Here is a 23,420-nt window from a genome sequence, read left to right on the forward strand (position 1 = left end):
TTTTAGGTCATTATAACTAGTCTTTTAAAAGTACAGTGAAGATACCACCAAGAAGTTAAGGAATGTTGAAGATAACCACTAAGAGAGGTCAGTTAAGGAGTGTAAGAAATGGCTCAAGATTCAATTAATAAGCAATTACAGTTTCTCTCACGGGTTTCATTTTGTTAGTTCTCACAATTCCTTTTAACTACACTTTTACTGTAGTTTAAAACTGCACTTTTCTAGAGTTTGAGTTACTGTGTCATGAATACAGTCAAACTTGCTACCAAACGCAAAAGCAAAGAGAGAAGAAATATTCTTTTTACATCCACGGTATTCTTAATTGTTGTTTGTATTATTGTATACAGATGTTTTGAGAGCATGTCATTGTCTGCACGATCTGTAACTGAAGAAAAATAAATCATATGTGACAAGATTATGAGAATATTTTTTAACAGCTGTTTAACACTTTCTCGATTGTTTTTGTTGTTTTTTTCTGTAAATAGAAACAAAACTAGAAGTTATGTGATAAAAATAAAATAAAAAATAAAAAGGACGGCACCGTTTACTTCAGAGAGGTGATACATAAATGTACTCAGGGTATTTATTTCGTTAATGGAAGTTTTAGATGATCTGGAGATGTTTAAGGAATGAATATATTACCCTGTTTGCACCTTCTATTCTCTCTGCTTGCACATGTTCAAAATCACATTACAAATGTTCATCTAGAAGATGAGTACCCCAGTTAACCCCTGCCTGTTCTTCATTTGGAGGAAAACCTAGTATTTAAGAGCCTTTAAAGTCACTTTCTTCTCAGATGCAATTGCAATATGACTCTAGAAACTAATATACTTTTTTTCAGAATGAAAGAGTACTCTCTTGAAGAGACACTTTCATTTTTCCTAAATATTCTTATTCCATAAGAATAATACTTTATATGACACCATAACTATAGCTAATGCATACAAGAACACACAAAACTTACTGTTTGAGGGAAAACTGCTTTGAATCTGTTTGTGGCCTTATCTGTGACTTGTGTTGCAGGCATGGTACCTTGTGTGTCTGGGTAAATTGCACACTTCTCATATTCAGTAGTAAAAGCTTCATTTTTTCCAGTTTTGACTGACATTCTTAAATGCAACTATATTGGTCATATCTGCTTGTCATGTATTAAAAATAGTTTGTCCCTCCAACTTCAATTTAAAAATCTAAAGATAGCTCACATAAACATCTAGAGATTATAAACCCTTTTTCCCATAAGAATTTCCAGTTTGGTTGTAGGTTTAGATTTTCAGCTTGGCCTCAGTAGAAGAATAGTTAATATTCCCAAAAGTCTGTGCTATGATTTGCGGTGGTTTGACTTTTTAGTGCAGGAGTTGTTGAGTAGTTGGAAATACTCCAAAGTCTTGAGCACTTGTATTAAATAATAACTTGCTCATACCTTAGGAACTTAAATGCTGTGTCACCTCCCGACAGTGAGCATATATCCATGTTACTGTATATCCGTAAAGAAGAAATGGATAGTAGCAGCTTTTTTACTGGCAAAGTGGTGGCACACATGTAAACTAGCAGCAATCTGCAAATATATATTTAAAACGTATTTATGCATGTAAGTGGGAAGTATATTCTAGATGATGTAACTTTTGAGGAATTATCTGCAACTATAGAAAACTAGCTTGAAAGAGGATTTTTAGTGTTCTGGACCAAAATTAGTGAGATCTAAGTTCACTCGTTTGTTTTGCAACAGACCTTATTGTGCTCTCATGGAGGTAACTCCCATTTTTGCAGCTTAATTTTTTTTAACCTGTAATGCACAAGAATATGTATCCTTTTTCCAAATGAGAGCTGGAATAAACACAATTAGGCCTGTATTTTGACTGTTGTTCTAAAAAAATTATCCAAATAAATACCGTTGTCTTCAGATTATAAGCTGCAAACCATAAGTTTACATCTAATACTAAAATGACATACATGCAGATAAATCGTAAATCTGTGGATTGACAAGCTCAGAAGGAGTCAATCAGTTCTGAAACCAGTAGTGATGTACGTAGCATATTTCAGCGTAAAGGCTGGAAATAGATAATTTAATGGAAGTAGATGTTGCTGTTTGTAGACAGCAACAGGTATCGGATGTAAAGCACAACCAGAGCAAACCTGAACCTGTGGTCAGCCATGTGGAACTGCTTAAAGGCAAGAATGTCTTTCTTCTGAAGGAACCAGAATTGTCCTAATGTCTGCTCCAGTTGCAGGGAAAGGAACTTGATCGAACTTGTTGGTCCTGTTGAAAGTTGACAGTTTTGTTGTTCTTAGACGCGTGAATAACCGTACGCAGAGGCGGTGGGTGAAGAAAGTGGCTTTTGCTGTTGTGTCAAAATTGGAAAACAGTGGTATGATGTTAGGCTTGAAATCAGCCTAAGATGTACTGGAAGAGAAAAAGGCTTCTTGACAGCAGCCAGAAGGAAATTGCCATTTTCTAATTTTACAGTATTTTATAGGGAGATATTTTCAGAATTCCCAGATGTGTACTTTCTACTGACTCCCTATTTTTTATGAAGGCAGAGCCAAGTTTATATTCAGCTTTATTTGGTTTCTTTGCTTGATGTACTGTTTTTCAAAACCACCTCTTGTTGAGCTTCACGGTTTTCCCAAGTTGTTTCGGTGTGGTTTTGGGTGTTTTGTTTTTTTTGGTTTTTTCCTTCAATTTTTTTCCCAGGTTTTTGGTTTGGTGAGAGTTTTTCCTGTTTTGTTTTTTTCTTCCCCCCCCCACGTTTTTTCAATTTTATCTGTGTTTTCTGCGGTTTTTCTGCCTTTTATCTGGTTTTATAATTTTCTGCAGAAAATTATAAATTTTTTTACCTGGTTTTATAATTTTCTGTGTTTTTTCTCTGTTTTATATGATTTTATCATTTTATCCATTTTTATCCCTTTTTTTGTGTTTTATCCCTTTCTTGCACCTTTTTTGCAGGTTTTGGCAGGTTTTTTTTGCGGATTGTTTTGCATATTGTCTGTGTTTTTGCATTTTGTCCATGTTTTTGCAGGTTTTTTCCCTATGTTTTTCCTGTTTGCTTTTTTTTCTTTTCCTTTTTCTCTGTTTTTCATTTTTTTCTTGTTATTTTTTATACAGTCATTTTTATTAGTGTATAAATACAGTAATACAGCATTTCTTGCTTTTCCCTTGAGCATTTTCTTTCGGTCTCTTCACTTTCTTTTTTTTAGGAGATATGTTAGTAATATGAAGTTCTGGGTGAAAGGCATTTTCAGTTTGTCTTGTAGCATTTCTTGAGGTGCTTCCTTTGCTTATTAGTAGTTGCTGTCATTTCTGTGGCAGTAAATTCCTTACCCATCTCACAGACGGATACTCACTGCCTTACTTGGCAGTACCTGAGCCAAGAATTTACACTGTAGACAGTGAAGGATGGGACCTGGATAACTGAAAATTGTCCAGTTTCTGTTTTCTGTAAAGGGACAGTTTTAGGACTGTGCAACTCATGCACGTTAGTATGTGCCCTGCTGTTGCTGGAAGGTTTACCACTAAAATACTTCTTTATGGGTTGTAAAGTGTGATTGCTTGTTTAATGGTTATTAAGTTGCTCCACAATTGTTGTGCAGTTAAATTTTAGCACTAGGGAAGAGCAGGTGTATGCGTGGGTGTGGCCTTGTTGTGTGTATTGAAACAGTTTTATAGTATTACCAACTAACATGTTGAAAGCTTGACATTAACAGCAATTTAAAAGAATTAAGCACCTAGGCAGAATGTGAAAAGACTCTCTAAAAGCTATTTTTCTTGTTGGACTTTTTAAATGATGTTTTTTCTTTTTGTTTCCAGGTTTTCTCAAATAATGATGAAGCCCTTATTAACAAAAAACTACCCAAAGAACTTCTGTTAAGGTAATTCTGCATGATGTGTTAAGAAGTAAAAACCTGGGGATCGTGTATTGCTTAGGTGGCGTACAGGCTATCAAGTGCTGTTCATTCTTTCTTAAATCTGTCTTCAAATAAATAGCATTAATTTCTGCTGATTTGATTCTTGGAATTCTTGAACTTGTCTTTTGGTTAGTCATAGTGATCTTTTCCTTGCATATCAGAAAAAGAAGTGAAATAAAATGTCCAGAAAGCTTTGGTGTATAAAGTGGTCAGCTCTTCCACACTGCACGATGTTTTATCTGTCTGAAGAGCCTATCATCCTTTCTCTAATGTGGTTCATATTCTTTGTGTCAGGAACTTTGTTATAATAAAATGAAATATAAATTCAACTTCAAAGCTTTCAAAAAGTCACTGCAGTGAAAAGTGGTGTCTGTTACCATTACTGCCAGTCTGTGTTATATAAGGTAGAACCAACAGGAGAATTTTTCTTGTGTAGTCATTCAACTAGTCATAAATTTCATCAACTTGCTAGTGTGAGAGTAGATCACCTTTGCAGGAGTTAGCTACAACACAGAGATCAGTAAGTTCAGCCTGTGGTTGAGACACTGACGGATGTCTTCACACTCTCATCTTGTTGAAAGTTGGTTTCAAGCAAAGTGTAAACTGTCGAATGTGGCGATACTGCTCGACTGGATGTGATCACTTAAGAGCTGGAACTGAACGAGCTCAGCAGCATCTTCTGAACGTGCATATTGGTTTTGTTCCAGCCCACTCTTTGGGGATGGGATGGGGAAAGGTGTTCACTTATCTGGTGTGATTGCAGTTTTTAGTGATGGTGTTATTAGAATTGAGCTGATGATTTCTTCTTAATACACTAAAGAGATATTTGGGTTAGCTTGTATATATGCTATTGCTTCCTGTTTGATTTAAAGTGGGAGAATGTCTCAATGGTTTTTGGCATCTTGTGTCTGAAGAAAGTACTCTTAGAACATAATGACTTCTTTCACTGTCTGTGCTATCACAATGTACTCTTGCTGGTATTAAAGAAGCAGTCTGTTGTTAAAGGAATTGAATTTTAAAACTATTTTTGTTTATGTTGAGAAATACTCATTCCATATGGTGACAGTGTTGTAGATTAGACTTACAGAACTGTTTAGAAAATGTGATTAAAAAAGAAGAGTCACCGAATGATCCTCTGAATGGAAATTCCTAATAACTTTGCTTCGTTGCGCTCAATGTCACACGTGAACCACAAGATAAAAGTCAATTAATATGCTGCCTCCTTAGCAAAGAATCATAATCTGCAAGTACTTCTTTTCTAGCAGTAGGACTCTCCAAATAGCTGTGGAAATGACTGTCCTTTTCACTGTTATGGGTGCTAAGTATCCCATTTATGTAATTCAACAGAACTGTGATTTAGACAGTGAAAAGTATTGTGCACTGAGAGAGTAAAGACATCTTCTTTTGAAAAAACTTCTTGATTATATAATATGCTTCATTTTTCATTGTAGGATAGAAATAAAATATCTGTGAGGCTATATAGATATTAAATTTCTAAATTATTGTCCATGCTAATTACGAGTCGCATATATAAAATGAATGTGTTGAGGTTTACTGTGAGAATTCCTGCATCTGAGTTCCAGGTGTCAGTGTCCTGAGTTGAGTATTCCAACACCAAATTTGGTATGTTCTTTAAAATGTTATATAGGGGGAAACTTGTTTGTTTCATTAAGTAGTGTGTTTATTCCAACATATATCTTACTATACAGGACATTTTAAAGAACTTGGCAGGAAAAAACCCGTGTGCGAGTAGTTGGACAGTACCAGTGGCTTAGCTGTTAGCTCTTGCGTTCAAGATAACTTCTTACAGAGTAACTCGGAGGATACATAGGCTCGCCTAGAGTTTGACCAACTGAGGAAGTGGTGCAGCTGGGCACTGCCACTACACTAACTGTTGTGGCAGTGTCTAAAGAAGCGTTCTGCATGGTGGAAGGGCTTCCTGGGGCTGGAATGACAAAATAAAATAGCCCAGGCCAAACATACACAGAACTGATTCAGCCAACCATCTAGTTCTTATGCACGTATGTCCTCTTTGCAGTTTCACAGTGATCTACCAAAGCAGCGTTGCAGCTATAGCCAAAAAAGTTGATGATCTGAGAAATTGAATTGGGACAGTCAGCTTTCTCAGTAAAGATCATGATGATCTTATGCTGAATGCTGGGACTTGTGTGATGGTCTGCCAATAGCCAGAGAGAAATAAAGTCCACATTTCATAACGCCTAAAATATTGTGCTGACCATCAGGGCTTTGGAATGGAGAGAAAGGGCATGGGTGAGAGAGACACTCTGTAAACCTCCTTTTGAAATTTTGCTGCTGCAGAGACAAACTCACAAGGCCAGAGGCAGAGTGTATTAGGGAGTGTTATGATGGGACATGGGTCTGTCTTCTAATCCCAACAGAGCGTAGATAGGTAGAGAAATTCAGATGCACAAACCTGGATGTGTAAAGGATTATCAGTGAGGAATTTGTTTTATGCTCCTGCAAATAAATGCTTTTGTAAGACTGAGCCTGAATGTCTTTCAGTGCCTAAAACAGTATATGCTTGTGCTACAACATGATTTGAAATTGTCTTGCCATATGGTTATGACAGGACAGATTAAATATTGCCACACTGAGTGTGATTAATATCCTAATTATTTTTACTACATAAACTGTACAGTCTACCTTTTAATTAAAAGGAGAGTAAACCAATTGCAGTGGAAACATTTTACTCGCGGTGCCAGAACTGAATAGTAAATACTGTTGAAAGTGTCATCAAATGCACTTAGTTTTGCACTTAGTTTGTCGCTTGCTTATATCAGACATGTATGAAACCTGTTGAAAAGTAGTACAGCTCTTTTTTTAAAAAATATAAGATTTGACACATGGAAAAAGAGTGGTTAATATCTTGTTAAAAGTATCTGGAGTTGAGATGTAAACTCAATTTCTTTTGTTGCAGGAATTGGTCTTGTTCTCATTTGCATCAAAGATTTTAACTTCTGTAATGTTGTTATAACAAGCAATCCATTTTCTTTCTCTTAAATTGAGAAACTTTTTTCTGGTGGTAGACTTAGGAAATACTACCACTCTAAAGTTTATTCATTTGTTGCTATAGTTGCATACTCTAAGCTTGAACAAAGTAAGCCCTTGGTCTTATACTGCAGTTCTTACTCTTTCTGATTGTCATTATCATTATTATTATTATTGTTAATCATCTAACAAATGGAATTAGACTGGAAGGTTTTCAGGGCAGTGTCATGTCTCGCCTCTTGTACGTTTTCTATGGGATATCTACTACACTTGTAAGTAAATGACTGAAACTCTCAGCTTCTCGGGCAAGGAGCTCATTTGAAAAGATATGAAACCAGACGTTATTTGTTCCTTCTCAAGTAGACCCGTATAACTAGGCAGAGGAGGGAGAGGATATCTGACTAATATGGAGAGTGATGGTTTTGAAGACCTTGGTTTGGAGGGACCAGTTATGCGCTGAGGTAGGTAGAATAGCTTGAGCGGAGAGAAGGAGGTGTTTAATTTCTAACGTTTTTTGGTTTATGGGTATTTTTTAAAAGTTTTAATATTGGAGTAAATTTTTTTTTTTGCTATGGAAGAGATTGCTTCCAACAACTTTGATTTGTAGTACTGTTCAAGCTAAAAGAAAAATGATCACCCCTGTTAGCTGTTGCAGTGCTATTAGTTTGCCAGTTGGCAAAGAAAGCTCTCTTGCTTCTGCTCTTATATATTACAAGAAGTGAAAGGTTGATTAAATGCTCGATTGTTTGATGTTTGAGTAAGAATCCTGTGGAGATATAAATCATGTAATGTAAACAATGTTTTCAGACAATTGTAGCTTTATTTTTTTCTTTGCCTCTGTGTTTATGGAAAAGTATCATTTGATAATACAATACATTAGTTGTGGATTTGCATTGGTGTTTAAAGTTAAGAAACTCATGTCTATCATCAGAAGAATCAGAAATCAAGTCAGAGATAGACTATTGCAAATTTGATGGTAACAGCTTTTCCAGTAAGATGTCACAGCCTTAAAAATTATGTTTTTCTTTTTTTCCTTGTAAATTGCTAGAAAAAACAAATGGATTTTTAAAGTTACAGTATGAATTTGAAAAACATCGGAAACAAAAAAACTTAATGTAATTAATATTAGAATGTTCTGACTTTCCAACAGCGCCCAAATTTTTTTTTATGTTTTGTGCTTGCTAAAAATTAATAATACATGTTGGAGATGGAGGTATAGCCAGTACATTTGGCATGTAGAAGGACAGATAACATTTGTTCACTTGTATTTTAACAGCTAACATCCTGTGCTATAAAATTTTGCATGAAAATGGCAAGCTTCAGAAACAGAGATGTTTGTTCCTTTTGGCTGCTTGAACTATTTTCATTTTCTTATTGCCTACAAAGTAGTAACTTCATAAATTGTACCGTAAATGTAGAAGTTGTTTTGAGTTCTGCTATAAACCATCCTTACTGGGTGCACATACTTGAATATTCGGTCTTAGAAGTCAGGCTCAAAATTTGAGTGCTTGATCAGATTTAAAACAGGATAAGCAAAGTTTTGAGACTCAAATTGGGAGAGGAACCCAGTATCTGTGTTCCAGCAGCAACTTTTCTCATGTGCGAGAATGTGCAGCTTGTGAGTTCGCTAATGAAGTGTTACACATGTTTTCATGTTTCTATTGTTTGATTTTATTACTGCACACTCCTTTTTGCTTAGCTTTTAGTATTTGCATTATTGTAGAGAAGAAAAATTACCAGAAGCTTAAAATTACTGAAGTCAAACATTATATATGGTATATTTGAAGTGATGCTTTACCCATCTGTCTTCTTAACTGTGGGGGAAACAGGAAAGAAATACAGCAAAGGTTACAACAAGAAATTGTCATAATGCCATCAGTATTTCTTAGTATTTAAGTATATATCTCAGTATTTAAGTACTGTGGGTACTTAAATGGCCCACAGTCACTGTAAAATTTGGTTGCTGTATCTTAGCATACAACGTACTGACTGGTAAGTTGAAGAACTGAAAAATATAAACTTGTATCTGGAACTAATCTTAGTTGGTAAAAATTTTGTAAGCAGACAAACAGTGCACGTATTTTGAAGGGAGGGGAAAATCTATCGTCTCAAACATGATTCATTTTCCCCACTTCAACAGATTTGTATAATTAAATAGGGTAGTTTTTCACCCTGAGTAGCAAGGACTCCTGTTCAGTGTTTGACAATCTCAGGAAAACATTCCAGTTTTATAATGCACATGCAGTCTTTTATTTTGATTCTAGACCATGGTTTGCATCTCTTCAAAGTCCTCTATAGTAGTTTGCCAAGCAATTACTGCATGGCTATTTAGAATCAGAAACAGCCAAATTGATACAAATACATAAACTGCATTCATACAGAGTATGAACCGAAATGATTGTATAGGAGTTGCTTATGAAAGTAAAACTTAATTCCTTTTGGGATATTTACACCAATCTATGATTTAACACAATGTTAAAATGGATAATCATTTAGTTTCTCTGTACCTTCAGCCTTCAAGGTAGTGTGTCTAACCTGAAATATACATTGAGAATGCAAGAAGTTGCGATTTTCTGATCAATTAGCTTTTGTTAGAAAATTTTCTGATTATTCTGAAGTTGGAATGGATTTTAATACTTCCTAGTGATTTATGTCAAATTCAGGACAGAGCTCGTGCTCTGTCTGAGAAAACAAAAGACTCAATAAATAGCTTGGTGGTCAGCATACCCCCTTCAGAATATGGAAGAGGTCTCATATTGACCTTTTTTTACACTTCTACTTGTATTGTTTTTCTGCTTATGAAATTCTTACTAAGATCAGTTCCAGATGTGAGTTTATATTTTTCAGTTCTTTGCCTCACCAGTCGGCACTTTGCACGCATTTTCTGGATTCTTTGTATGGTATGCTGAACACTTGCAAATGATCATATGATCAATTAAGTTCGGCCTTCTGAAATTGGAGTAGGTAGCTACCATCCTCTGTTTAGTATGTTTAAGTGATTGGTTTTGTTCACAAGCAAATGCAAGAGTAAGCTTAAAACCAAATGTTTTGGGCAGACATGTGTCAGATGGAATTCCTTTAAAAATGTGACTGAGAGGCTCTAAGAGCCCAAGCAGAAAACTGCATGCTAGTGCTCTTGTATATTGTGTCAATACAGAAGAGGAGATTTGGGAATGGAAGAGATTGTTGTTTTTTTTTTTTTGTCAAGGTGCTGAGTAAGATTGAATTGTGAAAATAAATACTTTCTTTAATGTTTCTGCTTGAACAATTGGGACTTACAAATGGAATGCTTCAGCATTACCTGATTCAAGTACAGGTATTATCTCTCAGTAAGAACACGCTTGTGACAAAGGATTAGTCATAATGTAACAAACAAAAGTAAACAACAAGCATTTGAAGCAGGAGTAACAGCTAAAGGGGCTATAGCAATGGCTTACACAACTCTTGGAATAATACATGACCATTTATTTTGTTTCATTTTTGTTTTTCTTTTATTTGCTATTAAGCTTTTCTTCAGAATCCATTCTTTAACTAATGAAGATTTAATTCTATTTAGAGCTTTATTACCCTTGAAACTGCAGTCTTATTTAAACTCACTCTCTTGATTATCAAATTATCAAAGCCAAATGTTCTGAAGTATCAGTGATATAAAGAAGCCATGCTTTTTATATGGAGCTTTGGGAGGCAGAGGGAGAAATGTTGTTCTTCCTTGTTTTCATGCGAAAAGTGCCATCAAAACATAAAGGCAATTAAAAAGATACTCTAACTCCCTACCAAAAAAAAAAAAGTTAAATATTGATGTTAGTACAATACCAAATACTTAAACTTTTTTTTGTCTGTAACTCTTAAAGTATGTACAGAAGAGGTGAGCTTTCTTATCTGTGTCTTCCTAATGGAGACACAGGCATCAGGAAGAGAAATCTTGTTCAAAGTCATCTTCCAGGCCAGTAGCAGAGCTACAGGTTGGATCAAATCTACCAAATCCTAGGCCGGTGACTAACAAAAGTTTCCATAACCTTTATGACTGTAGTGAGTATGGTTTATGGAGCATCCCTAGGCTGCATACCACCAGCACGCACATCGTATTATTTTTCCACATCTCTACATAGCCACTAGTGTGCAGAGTGGATATGGTTGATTTTTGTCTGTTTGATACCCAGACTATATAATCCTTTCACTTGTGGGAAAAAATAGATGGTGGGATGGCTGGAATGGCCATCAGGTTGGGTTGGCACTGTGAGATGCAAGTTAAACCACTCTGAACTAATCATTAGGCTAACTGCTTTTATTTAGTAAGATCTGTTATATTGGCCAAATTAGTACTTCATAAAATCACTTCATAAAAATAAAATTTATATTCAAAAAAATATGGAATAGCTGAGGTTGGAAGTGAACTCTGGAGATCATCTAGTCCATCTGCCCAGCTGAAAGCAGGGTCAGCTGGAGCAAGGTTGTTCTTGGTGTTGTCTATTTGAGTTTTGAATGTCTCAAAGCGTAGAGACTTCATAAATTCTCTAGTGAATCTGGTCCGGTGTTTGACAACACTCCCAGAAGAAAAATAAAGTTTTTATTTTGTTTAAGTGGGGTTTCTTGTATTTCAGTTTGTGTACGTTGCCTCATTTCTGTCACTGGACACTACTGAGAAAAGTCTGTCATATTTGCTCCCTTCCATCAGGTATTTATACATACTGATAAGATCCCCCTCAAACCTTCTTTTTTGAGACATGTTCAACATGGTGCTCACTAGGACCCCCAGGTTCTTTTCTGCAAAGCTGCTTTTGGGTCAGGCAGCCCCCAGCCTGTATGGGTGCATGAGATATCCTCCCCAGACTGCATCTTCTTTCATGAATTCCTGTCTGCCCATAAGTAGTAATTCATTTCTCCTTTATCAAATGCTTTTCTGTAAATTAGAAATCTTCTACTGAGCCCCCTGTTTCTTTACAGAATTCTGTCTACTGGGTGATTTCTCAAAAAAACCCTCAAACCATCAAAAAACCCAAAACAAAACAAAAAAAACCCCCAACAACCAAAAGCCTGTGCTCTAGATAAGAGCATCTATGGCTAAAACTTTGATAAAAATCCTGCTAATGAAGCTAGAGTGTCCTATGAGCTGCAACATGCAGGGTTCTAAAAATTACAGAACATTGTTGCTCATGCAGCACTTGAAAGAACTGATTAGACTGGACAATCTGTGGGGCTTTTAAAGTTAGAAATCTGGATCATCCCCCTCTACAAATATTCCAGTTTCAGGAAGGCATGAAGTATGAGTGTGGGGGTGATGAGAGTTCTCTTAGCTTGTTACCAGTTCATTTCTAGGTAAAGCACATGACTTGCCTTGTCTTTTTGTTTGAAAAATAGTATTTGGTCTTTAATTAATATCGTCTTGGGAAGGGAGAAGATGATTATTTTTTTTTTATTCCTAAACAGTATTATGAAAGACTTATTGATGTTAAATATTAAGATTCTGTTCTAATAACAGTTGTTACGGTTTTTCTGCTTAGGATTCTCATGTCTTGCTATTATATGAATCAAGATAACCAACACAATGAGACGATTCCATGAGTCCCTGGAGATGGACTTTTTACAAGGGTGTGTAGTGATAGGACAAGGGGCAATGGATTTAAACTGAAAGACGGCAGATTTAGGTTAGATATAAGAAAGAAATTTTTCACTCTGAGAGTGGTGAGGCAGTGGAACAGGTTGCCCAGAGAAGTTGTGGATGCCCCATCCCTGGCAGTGTTCAAGGCCAGGTTGGATGAGGCTTTGGGCAACCTGGTGTAGTGGAGGGTTTCCCTGCCCATGGCAGGGGGGTGGGAACTAGATGATCTTTGAGGTCCCTTCCAACCCTAACCATTCAATGATTCTATGATTGTTCAGGATTCTTAGGTCACCAGCAATTTTGAGTGAAGCAGAGCTAAGCAAGGATGCTGAAACTGATTCTAACATGTATCTGACCTTTTTTGAAACATTAGATAAGATTTGTTTAATGAGTTGAGCTTTTGTTGGACGCTTAAGTTTTAAAGTTTTTAAAGTTTTAGTTTTTTAATCTGAAGTTTTGTGTTCGAGTCTTTAACTCGACTTCTAAAAGGTTACAAAAATATGACCTTTTTAAGTTGCATTATGCATCCATAATATCCGAGTAAATTTAAATCAAAGATGCAAGAGGGATGCATTCATGTGCTATCTTCTGGGCTTCACAGAGTAGCTTTAGTCTGAAAATGATTTGCGTAATGTAGTTGTATCTATTAGCTACATAACTGACTCCGCAAAAGAAATTACCAGGTCATGTAGTTGCTATGTTCTGTATGTTTGATGGTAAACTAAACAGAACTGTCTCTCTTGAATTTATCATTGGGCATTTTGTTTCACATACTAAGAGAATTAGGTGCTGAAAATGTTGCAGTTGTGTTACATATGATGGTACTTTTAAGTAAATTTTTTCTTTTTTAGGAGTGCGTAATATGATCCACTTGTCTTGGAAGTAATTTATAGGCCATAAGAAGTCAGATGCTGTCTTGTAACTATAAAGTGAATCCAGCACAGCTGATTATTTGTGGAAAAAAGCTTTCTGTTTCAACAGAAAATAGGTGTTAGACATCCTGTAGACACGTATTCTTTTGCAATTGCTAATAGTTATGTAAGGATTTGTTATGGTTTGAAGTGGGGGGGAAGGTCCGGGTGGCAGAAGCTGCCCATCAGACCGGACTCCCGTCCCCCTCGGGGCTTGAGCCAATCGGCGCCTCTGCGAATTGCCCTATTTACGTCGGACAAAGGAACCGGAAAGGTGTGCCTGTGCCCAGGAGCAAGGAGAAGGGAGGGGGGCACGGCCCCCGCTCCCGATGCCCACCCCGTCGAGGATGGCGGCGGCGGAGCGGCTTGGGGAACTCGGGGAGAGCCCCACTGCCGGGGCGCCCACCGGGCCGAGTTCACCCAGAAAGGACTGAAATCTAAGAGAAACGGCCACACAGATAAGAGGTCAGTGAAGATAGAACGGGACAACGTGTGCCGCGGCTGAGTCCCCCTTGCGAGCGGCCCCTTGTAACAAGTCCTCGGTGGAGCAAGCAGAGACCCACTCGCAACCAGTGGATGACCCACGTCGGGAAGAGATGCCTGAGCCTGAGACTATTGTGAATCATGGGCACAGGTAGAGACACATTTACGCATTTCACATTTACGCATTTATGCATTTAAAGTCTGTACGGAGACGCATCTAAGGTCGGTATGACGACCCACGCCGGAGCGCATTTAAAGTTTGTTGATGACCCACGCCAGAGCGAGTGGCTACAGCTCCTTAAAAGCCCAGGACTGGTAAAGCCCGCACTGGGGCAAATCCGATGGGGTAAGGATTTGCCTCCTAGCGGGTAGGATTCACGCTTTCGCCGTGAGTAGGGGATCCACTGGAGCAAGGGACAATGGTGTAAGGACTCCTTTTCCTTTAAGAGAAGCGGCAGTAACAACATGGAATGAACTGACCTGCACTCCCCCATTCCCTTCACCCCTGCGCCGCTGGGGGGAGGAGGTAGAGCCGGGAGGAAGAAGCAAAGGTGGGGGGAGTGGTGTTGATTTTAAGACCTGGCCTTGTTTTTCTTGTTATTCTCTTAAGTAACCGTTTTTGTGTGCTTTTCTCTTTTGTAGGTAGCTGTTAATAAATAGTTTTGCTTTAAGAAAACAGCCTCTTTTGCCCGGGACCGTGGTTGGTGGGTGCTCCTCTGTTCCTGTCTCGATCCTCAGCTCTTTTATTACGTTTTTCTCTCCTCTCCGTTTTACTGGACTGGGAGAGCTGCGTGGGTTTGGTTGCTGGATCGGCTCAACCCACGACAGGATTGTACAGCAGTAATCATCTTGGCAAAGGAAAAGGATATTTGGCTTGTAAATAAATGTTTTTTGGTGCCACGTTTGTTATTGAAAGACTTGCTGTGTAGGTCTGCTGAGAAAGGCATCTTAGCCTGAGTAGTTTTCAAGTGAAAATTGTAGGGGTAAAAGTTACTGGAAAGTTTTAGAGTGTCTCACACAGTTTCTAGTTCAAGTGCCTTACTTCCCTAGTAAAAAGGGATTTGTTTAATAATTGACCTGGAAGGTCAAGCATTGGATGAGTCAGGGGATACGTGCTTCATGTAGAAATTGGTGTTTGTCAGCCTTTAGTGACATGCTACTGTAAACAAGCTTGACAGAAATGAGCTAAAAGATTTTTTTTTTAATAGAAAATAGTCAGACTCCTTAAGCTTTTCATATGCCACACTGTTTACGTTTCCAAGACAAGTATTATTATGTGGTTTTATTGAATAAGATATTACTGGAATTTACTAATGGAGCAGGTTCCTGCCTGCAAAGTTGCTGAAGGTTAGAAGTACACCAACACCATCATTGTTAATTTAATCCTACAGATACAAATTTATGCATGTGAAATACTACTTTTACAGGTTATGGCTATGAATTATTCAGCTTATCTGTGTGTTTTCTAGCCCGCATATTTTAATTGTAGTCTTTGTACGTACTGCTGGACTACAGTTAACGATGAGATGCCTCATACGTCAGTAGGGTGTTTAGTAAAATGGGGAACAAAGAGAGAAGAGAAATCTTCCACATACAAAAAATTGTAGTAATTTTTTTTAATTATCAAATAAGACGTTCTAGGAGAGGTACAAGACAACTTCTATGGTGGTTGCAAGACTTTGCAACTGTGTGTTCAAACGTGATTAGTAGTAAACTGAGAGTGGCTCATGCTCTTTTCCCCTGTTGCTTGTTAACAGAATATGCTTGGCCATTCTTCTAGAAAATTCTGAGAAAAACCTGCTGAAAGAGGAAAATCAAATCTGTGAAAGCTGTACGTGTTCTCTCTGTGATACTTTTTCACGTGTGTGGCTTTACTCTTCTGTATTGCATTTACATTCTAATAGCATGTAAAGGACTTCTATGTGAATGGGTTTACTATGCAAGGAATTGTACAAATCAATAATGAAGTCCCGTCTTTAGGAAGTTCATAGTCTAAAATGGGGAAGACGTGACAAATTTGTCATGTGCTTCTTTTGTAACAGCTGAATGGTGTGGTAAAGCTGAAAGGATCTTCTGAGCAGATTATCTAGATGATGTGCTGTCTTCAGTCAAGCATTTCTTGTCCTTATTATTTTGATTTTCATTTTGATAGTTTGTCACGATTCTTTGTGTGCAAAACCACTATAAATTTTAAAGATATGAAAAATAGAAGTTCTGAAATAGAATTCCATTCTCAAGTAAGTTATTAATAAAACCCCTTAACTTATGTTATTGCTGAAGCTTTTTAGAAATTATCAGGCATTTCTGTCATACCAAATTTTGGATTCGGGCCAACAATTCAAGAAAGTCACAGTATGCGTGTTTATGCATTTTGTTATCTGCTTTTTATCAATCTGTATAATATTGTATCAAAATACTTAAAATGAGTAATTGCCAGGCTGTTGCTGCAAAAGCTTATTCCTTATGTTATGAAATCAAGAAGGGCCTTACAAAGGCAAAAGAGAAGCAGTTTGACTCTTGCGTAGTTTGATTTCTCACTCTGTAGGTGGTACGCTGCACAGTATTGGGGTTTTGAGAAATGGCGGTTTATTTCCGTGGCTCCGTAGGGAGGGAAACAAAATATTAGGAGTCAGCCATCTCTGTGTCTGGAAAGACACAAGACAGTCTGTTTGTAGCACACAGGAATGACAAAGCATGTGTGGAAATATATGGGAAGATGATAGAGATTGTAGATCATCACTTCTTGTAGTTGGTGGGACAATGTGAATTGCAGTGAAAATGCCTTAAAAAGGTAATTTAGGAGGTCTGTGGCCCTCTTATGCTGAGTTTTGGTGAGTCTTTAGTATCAAGAGGATTCCAGAAGACTAGAAGTATATGAATCCTGACTGTAGAGCTTTTAACTGGGCAAGGAAGAGATGACTGAAAAACCCTACCTCATATTCAATATGCAGTGGTAAAACTCACCATAAATTTGTTTGATAGAAAATTGAGAGAAGGGAATATAACTGACAGTTGTTGTGGTTTTGTGGAAAACAAGTGATTGGACAATGTCATTCTTTGAGATTATACAATCAGTTGGCTTTACCAACAAAAATTACTTGTTTCTACTCAGGCATTTGACTTTAACATTTGACCTTTTCATTTTAAAAGTAGCCCTGTGTGGTATATCAGTACAGGGGTTCAGTATCAGTTAACAGTTGTTGCAGCAATTGACAGGAAGGCCAAATATAATTCTTTTTCTTATTATTATTTTTTTAAATTTGTTTAATGCTTTGGAAGTCACTGGAGATAAAAGCTATAGATGACATAAAAAGAACTGTAATGGTAAACCACTCCTAAGGAAGTCTGGGTAACATGATAAATTGGGATGTGTTGTTCAAACTAGATTAATTTTCCAGATTAATTTTATGGGGATAGATACACAGGGCTAAGGCATGCTTCAGAAAGAGTTGAGGCCTGGAGTATGTACTCCTAGAAGAGGATGCGAGGGTGAAGTGGGTAAGATACTGTAAGATTCTTGTCTGATGTGGTGTCAAAAGGCAGTTACAGTGGCCTGAAGTGGCTCTGAAGATGGGAGTAGTGAAATCATACTTTGTCTGTGTGCAGCTTTGTTAATGCTAAAAATTTTTTTTAATGCCGAACATGATTCTAATGTCTATATTTGAAGCAACATACTGGAAAAATGAACAATGTGCAGAGAAAATGAAATTTAAAGAATTAAAGTTAGAAGTGTTAAAAAGCAGAATTAAAGATGACATGATAAGTGGCTTTGAAACTCAATGAGGAGAAAGCACTAACTGCTAAAGCAGTCTTCAGTTTGGTGAAAATAGCAGAAAAAAGCATAAAGCTGAATGTCAGACATCCACCTTGGAAATGTGGGAAACTTTTTAACAGTGATTAACCAGTGGAAAAAACTACCAGAGAAGGTGGTAATTTTCCATCTCTTGAAGGCTTTCAAATCAAGAATGGATCCTTTTCTTGAAGTTAGACTTTAGCCAAATGTAAGTTTACCATGAGGGAGTTGAGGAACTGTGAGATTGTACAACTCTTTGTGCCTTTGGCATGAAGCTCGTCTACGCTGCAGGTACTGTTAACATTGAAAGATCTCCAAGGCCCAGCTCATGAGGCATGTGTCCAGAGTGGTATGTGCCTAGGGATGAAAAGTCTTGAAGAGTTCTGATTATTGGTAAGCAGATTCTCCTTCTTGAGCTTGGTACCGGATAACTAGGGAAAATTTCATAGCCTGGGGTATAGGAAGTCAGAATAGATGGTGCTAAACTTTACTGTGGATCTATTAACTTCATTTCCAGTTTCCCTGTACTAATCTGTGCCAAAGACTTAAGTGAAAATTAATCCTGCTACTGGCTGCATTAGCTTCCATCTACGTAGCTGTGATCATAGAGGACAGATGTGCTATGCAACCGTCAGCTGCCCTACTTGGTAGTTTTTTCCACTTTTTAAAGTTACGAGTGTCTGTTGACATAGTCCTTCACCCTGAGTGCCAGACAATGTCAATGTCTGACACTGGCAGATGACTGACAATGTCAGTGTTGCCATCTCCATCTCAGTTTCTTGGTTGTGTAGTCTTTTAAAGACTTCAAATTACTTTAAACCTTAGAGTCTTTTTGTCTTGTTGGCTAGTTTACCTGGCTGGTAAGTATTTGCTAGTAGTTCTGTGGGACTGCAAGTAGAAGAGCAAGTGTGTGTTAGTGGTTTTACATGTAAGACTGTACTGTAAAAGGTAAATAAATAGAAAAGTGTGGAAAAAAAATGTTTTCAAGCAAGTTGGCAAAATTACTTTTAAGAATTGTAAAAGACTTTACTGGTATCTCTTACCTATCGTAGTATTTAATTGAATAATATTTAATCTGATTTTGCTGGGTTATAATACATCCTAATGTTCTTAGCTAATTTGATAGGGACAGCTTGGGCCACCTTGCAAGAAAGTTTCTTCTTTAGAACAAAAATTAAAAAAATAAAAGCATCATGAACATTTACACTTAATGAAATATTTCTCCTTTTAACATAGAATGATTACTTTTAGTTTTTAAGAAGTCACTTCATACAGAATGGAGCAAAAATAAATACATCTGTTCTGCATTTGATTTTAATTTACTTTTTTAGCAGAAATCACACATCAACATTAATCTCTGAAGAGCAATTAAAATAATCAAACATGAAGACAGGCTGCCAGACAACTCAGAGTAATGGAGATGTATAAAATACCCTGTCTTCAAGACCTTACAATTCCTTCTGTTATTTCTCATTTCAGTAGAACTTGATGCATCGCTTCTAAAGCATGTCACGTTCTTCATTTAGGCAAGAGTGTTCTGTCTTGAAATAGTTTGTCACAACTTTTCCTTAACTGGTTAAAAGTAACGTAGAAATCCATCTTTGTGCTTCAGCTTCTGTAAATCTAAGATAACCCTCTGATTCCACTCATACGGTGGTACTGTGGGGAAGCTTCTACAAGCCAAGAAGCTTTTGCAGCTGTCTAGCTCTTCCCGCTATCATCTTCTGTCGTTTGCCTCATGGCGGGGGGAAAGGTGACTTCAGAAGAGGGTTCATGGAGGGTCATTGGTATAAATGATGCTCTTAAAAGAGAGAAAATGCTTTTGGTGCTCATCTGAAACGTCCAGCAATCTTGCTGAACACGTCAATTGTGTACTTTGTGTATGAACCATTGCTAAGGTTCTTAAAGTGGGCAGACCACAGAATGGATGTTCAAATGACAAAACAGATGCTATCAAAATTAATGTTATCAACAGGGTTTTATAAATTGCTTCATAGCTTCTGAGAATGCCTGTCCTTCTGTTTGTGTGGCTAATAGGTTTTTTTTTTTTTAAATGTATTACTGTACAGTGAAAAAGAGAAAGTGTTTTCATGTGTTAATGAAATATTGGAAAACTAATATCTGAAGTGATTGTAATAAACATCCGGAAGGCTGTTATGTTTAAGTACTTCTTCCATTAACTTCCATTAGATTTTTTTGACTTTAACCACAGCTAAAAATCACAGCGCTTAAGATGCAGGCATCAATTCCAAGCTCTAGTTTTCCACTTGGAACAGAGTAACCAGAATTTTACATGATTAAATTCAGCATCTCTTACTAGTTGTGTTTACTCCTCACTGTTAATATCTTCTTGTAAGATGAAATTGTTATTATTACTATTTGTTGTTTTGATGACTGAAAAGATTCATTGGTGAGCAGGTAACAGTTTATAAGTGAATTACAGTAACATCTTTCATATATTTTGTGTCTTTCATTCTATGTAATAGAAAAAGATTTTGGAATAGGATCTATATTTTACGCTTAAGCTAATGTTTTTTTTTCCGCTGAGAACATCCTTTGAACCAATTTCATTGTTGTTTAGAAATGGTTTTAAGCAAAATTCATTTTGACAGTGAAAAATTTCTTTCAGAAAACTATTAAGAGTTGGCAGCCTTGAAGAATTGGTTCCATGATCAGAATAGTAATGCTAAATTTTCAATTGTAGTTGTTTCTTGTAGAGTAAATTAAAAAAAGATACTGACTGTTTTAGACTTGGTTGTCACTGTGAAACCCCTTTAGAAATCTAGGTCATTGTTCTTTGTGTTAGTACTTAGATTCTTGAATTTGAATTTATCTATGTGCTGTTTTCCATTTCTTACTTTTCACCAGCCCCTGAAATCTTCACCCATATTTGTGTAAGTTATTTCTTTAATCGTATCACAATTAAAAGTATATGCGCTAGTTTCTCTGAATTAAAAAGAAGAAAGAAGAATTTGTTATCATTCATACATGTTTGGGTAATAAGGAGAGGGAAACAGAAAATATATTTTCAGAAGAAGGAACTGTTGGTTCTAATGTGTTGGTGCTGATTGTCTTTAAATGATAGCTGTGATGTTGTTCCTTAAGTCTCAATAAGCAAAATAATTTGGTAAAACACTCATACTGCATTTAACTTGCTTCTTGTGTAACTGGAATGTTTCCATAGAACTACAGAACTGTGAATCCATGTAGTAGTCTGAATTTATAATAAAACATTTTAATTATTGTTCTTTTCCTTTCTTCCTAGAATATTTTCTTTCTTGGACATAGTTACTTTATGTCGATGTGCACAAGTTTCCAAGGTATGTATTTCTGTTGAAGTTTTTTGTTGTTCTTTGGGAAGCTATTCTCTTAATTACATGCAAATCATGGGCTTTAGTTCTCTCAGCACCTTTGTTTATTAAAACAAATAGTGGGTTCAGTTTTGCATTCAGACGTGGAATTAGTTGCTATGTACTGGACTTCTGTTTAAAGGCTGTGGAAAAGATATCCAGTAGTGTATGCTCTATATCTGGAGAAAGGATTAAGCCCAGTTTGGCATAATGGCATTTGCTTTTTATAAAGCATGTGGCTGTATAACACGATTTTTCAGACGTGTTTTCTGTTTAAAATTCCATGTAGTTTGGTTAATGTGCACCATGTGTCTAAGAAGTACATCCATCATTGCTTGCCAAGTATGAAAGGTGTTAGTTAAGTAGATGGACTACTAGTAGGGGAAAAGACACACGGAAGATAATAGAGAAAGCATGCTAAGTAAGCTTTTATGTTTAGCTTGTCTTCGTTTTTTTCTTGAATTAAAATGAGAAACCTACATCAAGTGTGTACAATGAAGCGTATTCTTATACAAAATCAGTAAACTTTTTTATTTCGTGCTTTTCTTCCTTCTTTTTATGAGGACTGAGATTATTTTTTTGGGTTGGATTTTTTTTGTTTATTTGATTTAATGTAGAATTAAGTGTGTAACAATTTTATTCCTACGCCCTTATCACCCTGACCTGCAACTTGAGTAAGTTTTGTGAGCTAATACCAGGTTTTGTCAGAACCTTCAGCTAAAGCCTAGAATACAGTGGAAGAAAACCAAGGTGATTGAATAAGTTGTGTTTTTCTCTCAGAACTACCTATCAGTTGGATGCTGTATTCTTTTTTCTGTTTGGTTTTTTTTTTTTTTCTGAGTACATTTGTGTTTCTCTGGCTTTTTTATTTTGTCCTACTTTGAACAATTATTGCTTCAACAGTTAAGGACAAATTCTCAAACACATACATGTAACTTAGCATGTGTGTAAAGGAAAGGCCTGATCCTAACAGTGGAAAGTCAGCAGTTTTCTGAAAGGTTTCTGTTTCTCTCAGAATAGTAACTAGTGAGGTTGAGGAACTGTGGTTTTATTGGATGGAATCTCATCTGCAGCTACTTTTCTCCATATAGATCTAGCAAAAGTAACTTACTAGTCAAATTTCCATAGCTTTTTTGGAACTGGAGAGTTAAATCTTGCAGTGTCCATGTATATATTTAATTTCTTTCTTTGCTGCATATTTCATGGGCATAAGTAAGCCTTTGAAGTGTAATCCTCTTAGGAGATTTGAGATTCACTTCCACACATTCTGTGTTTTTAACTAGTTGATATTGTATAACTACTAATATTTACAATTAAATTTCTTTTTAAAAAATGCTACCTGAAGTCGTATATTGTGCTATGTTTGAGTTTGTTATATTTTAATTGCTGAGAAGCAAATGAAAGGAGCAGACACTGGACATAATAAATAAACTATATTTGTTTTCTGTAGGCATGGAATGTTTTAGCTCTGGATGGAAGCAATTGGCAAAGAATAGATCTCTTTAACTTTCAAACGGATATAGAGGTTAGTGTCTTTGGGTCTTTTTCATTCCTATGGTGATGTTTAAGAGTGTAGCCCGTTTTGAGTATCCCGTAGACTGTGCTTGTGTTCACATGTTTTAAAGGCTAAAGTTCAAGTACTGTGAAGGAGCAAATGGAAAAAGAACTCTGTATTTGACTTTTTTTACACTGGATGAGCATTTCAATTTTGGGTGCCAGCTATGTATCAGATAATTTGCGTATGTCATATACATACAGGGCTCTAGAAATTCAAAGCTGCTCATGTCCAGAAAATGAAGGTATAAACGGTGCCTCTGGAGAGAGTGAGATCCTCCGAATCACTTTCACCATCTAGAGGATAGTTTTATTGCTGGTCCCGAGTCTCTCTGAGAGTGCCATCTAGTGCTGAGAGTTCTCTGGACGCTTGGCTATAGGACTTGGAGGCTGGAACCATAAAATGCTGAACAACTTTTCTTACTGCTGGCTTGCCTAGATTTGATTTGGTGTGTATCTGATTACCATTTTATGAACATTTGTTTTATAAGGTTTGAACCTTGCCCGAAATGCAGGTACATGTGGATTAAGGTCCTTTTCAGCTTATAATGAAAGAATTAGGGCAGTCTTGTCTTCTATAATAAAAACACATCTGCATTAATGCTATCATAGATGTGCATAAGAAAATAAAATGTGACATCTGAAAATGAAGACAAAAATCCAGGGGGAAATACAGTTCTTTAATTGAATCTGAACTGGTTTATTATTTGTTGTTTGACGATAGTATACAATAATAAACTTGCTTCTGGATTTTATGCTTTAGCTTCTTAGTTGCATGAATAAAATCCAGATGGATTTCATTTGGTATATTTTGCTAA

General features: G+C 36.6%; 1 protein-coding gene across 1 annotated transcript in view; it reads left to right on the forward strand.

Moving 5' to 3' along the window:
- FBXL2 (F-box and leucine rich repeat protein 2) overlaps positions 1-23,420 on the forward strand; it is a 56,195-nt gene that overhangs the window by 11,373 nt on the left and 21,402 nt on the right. The window contains exons 2-4 of the mRNA XM_086615173.1: positions 3,806-3,867; positions 20,964-21,018; positions 22,499-22,573. Coding sequence (XP_086471299.1) covers positions 3,806-3,867; positions 20,964-21,018; positions 22,499-22,573 — 192 coding nt within the window. The remainder of the gene's footprint in view (positions 1-3,805; positions 3,868-20,963; positions 21,019-22,498; positions 22,574-23,420) is intronic.

Source organism: Tauraco erythrolophus, chromosome 7 (genome assembly GCF_009769465.1).
Source record: "Tauraco erythrolophus isolate bTauEry1 chromosome 7, bTauEry1.pri, whole genome shotgun sequence".
NCBI lineage: Eukaryota > Metazoa > Chordata > Aves > Musophagiformes > Musophagidae > Tauraco > Tauraco erythrolophus.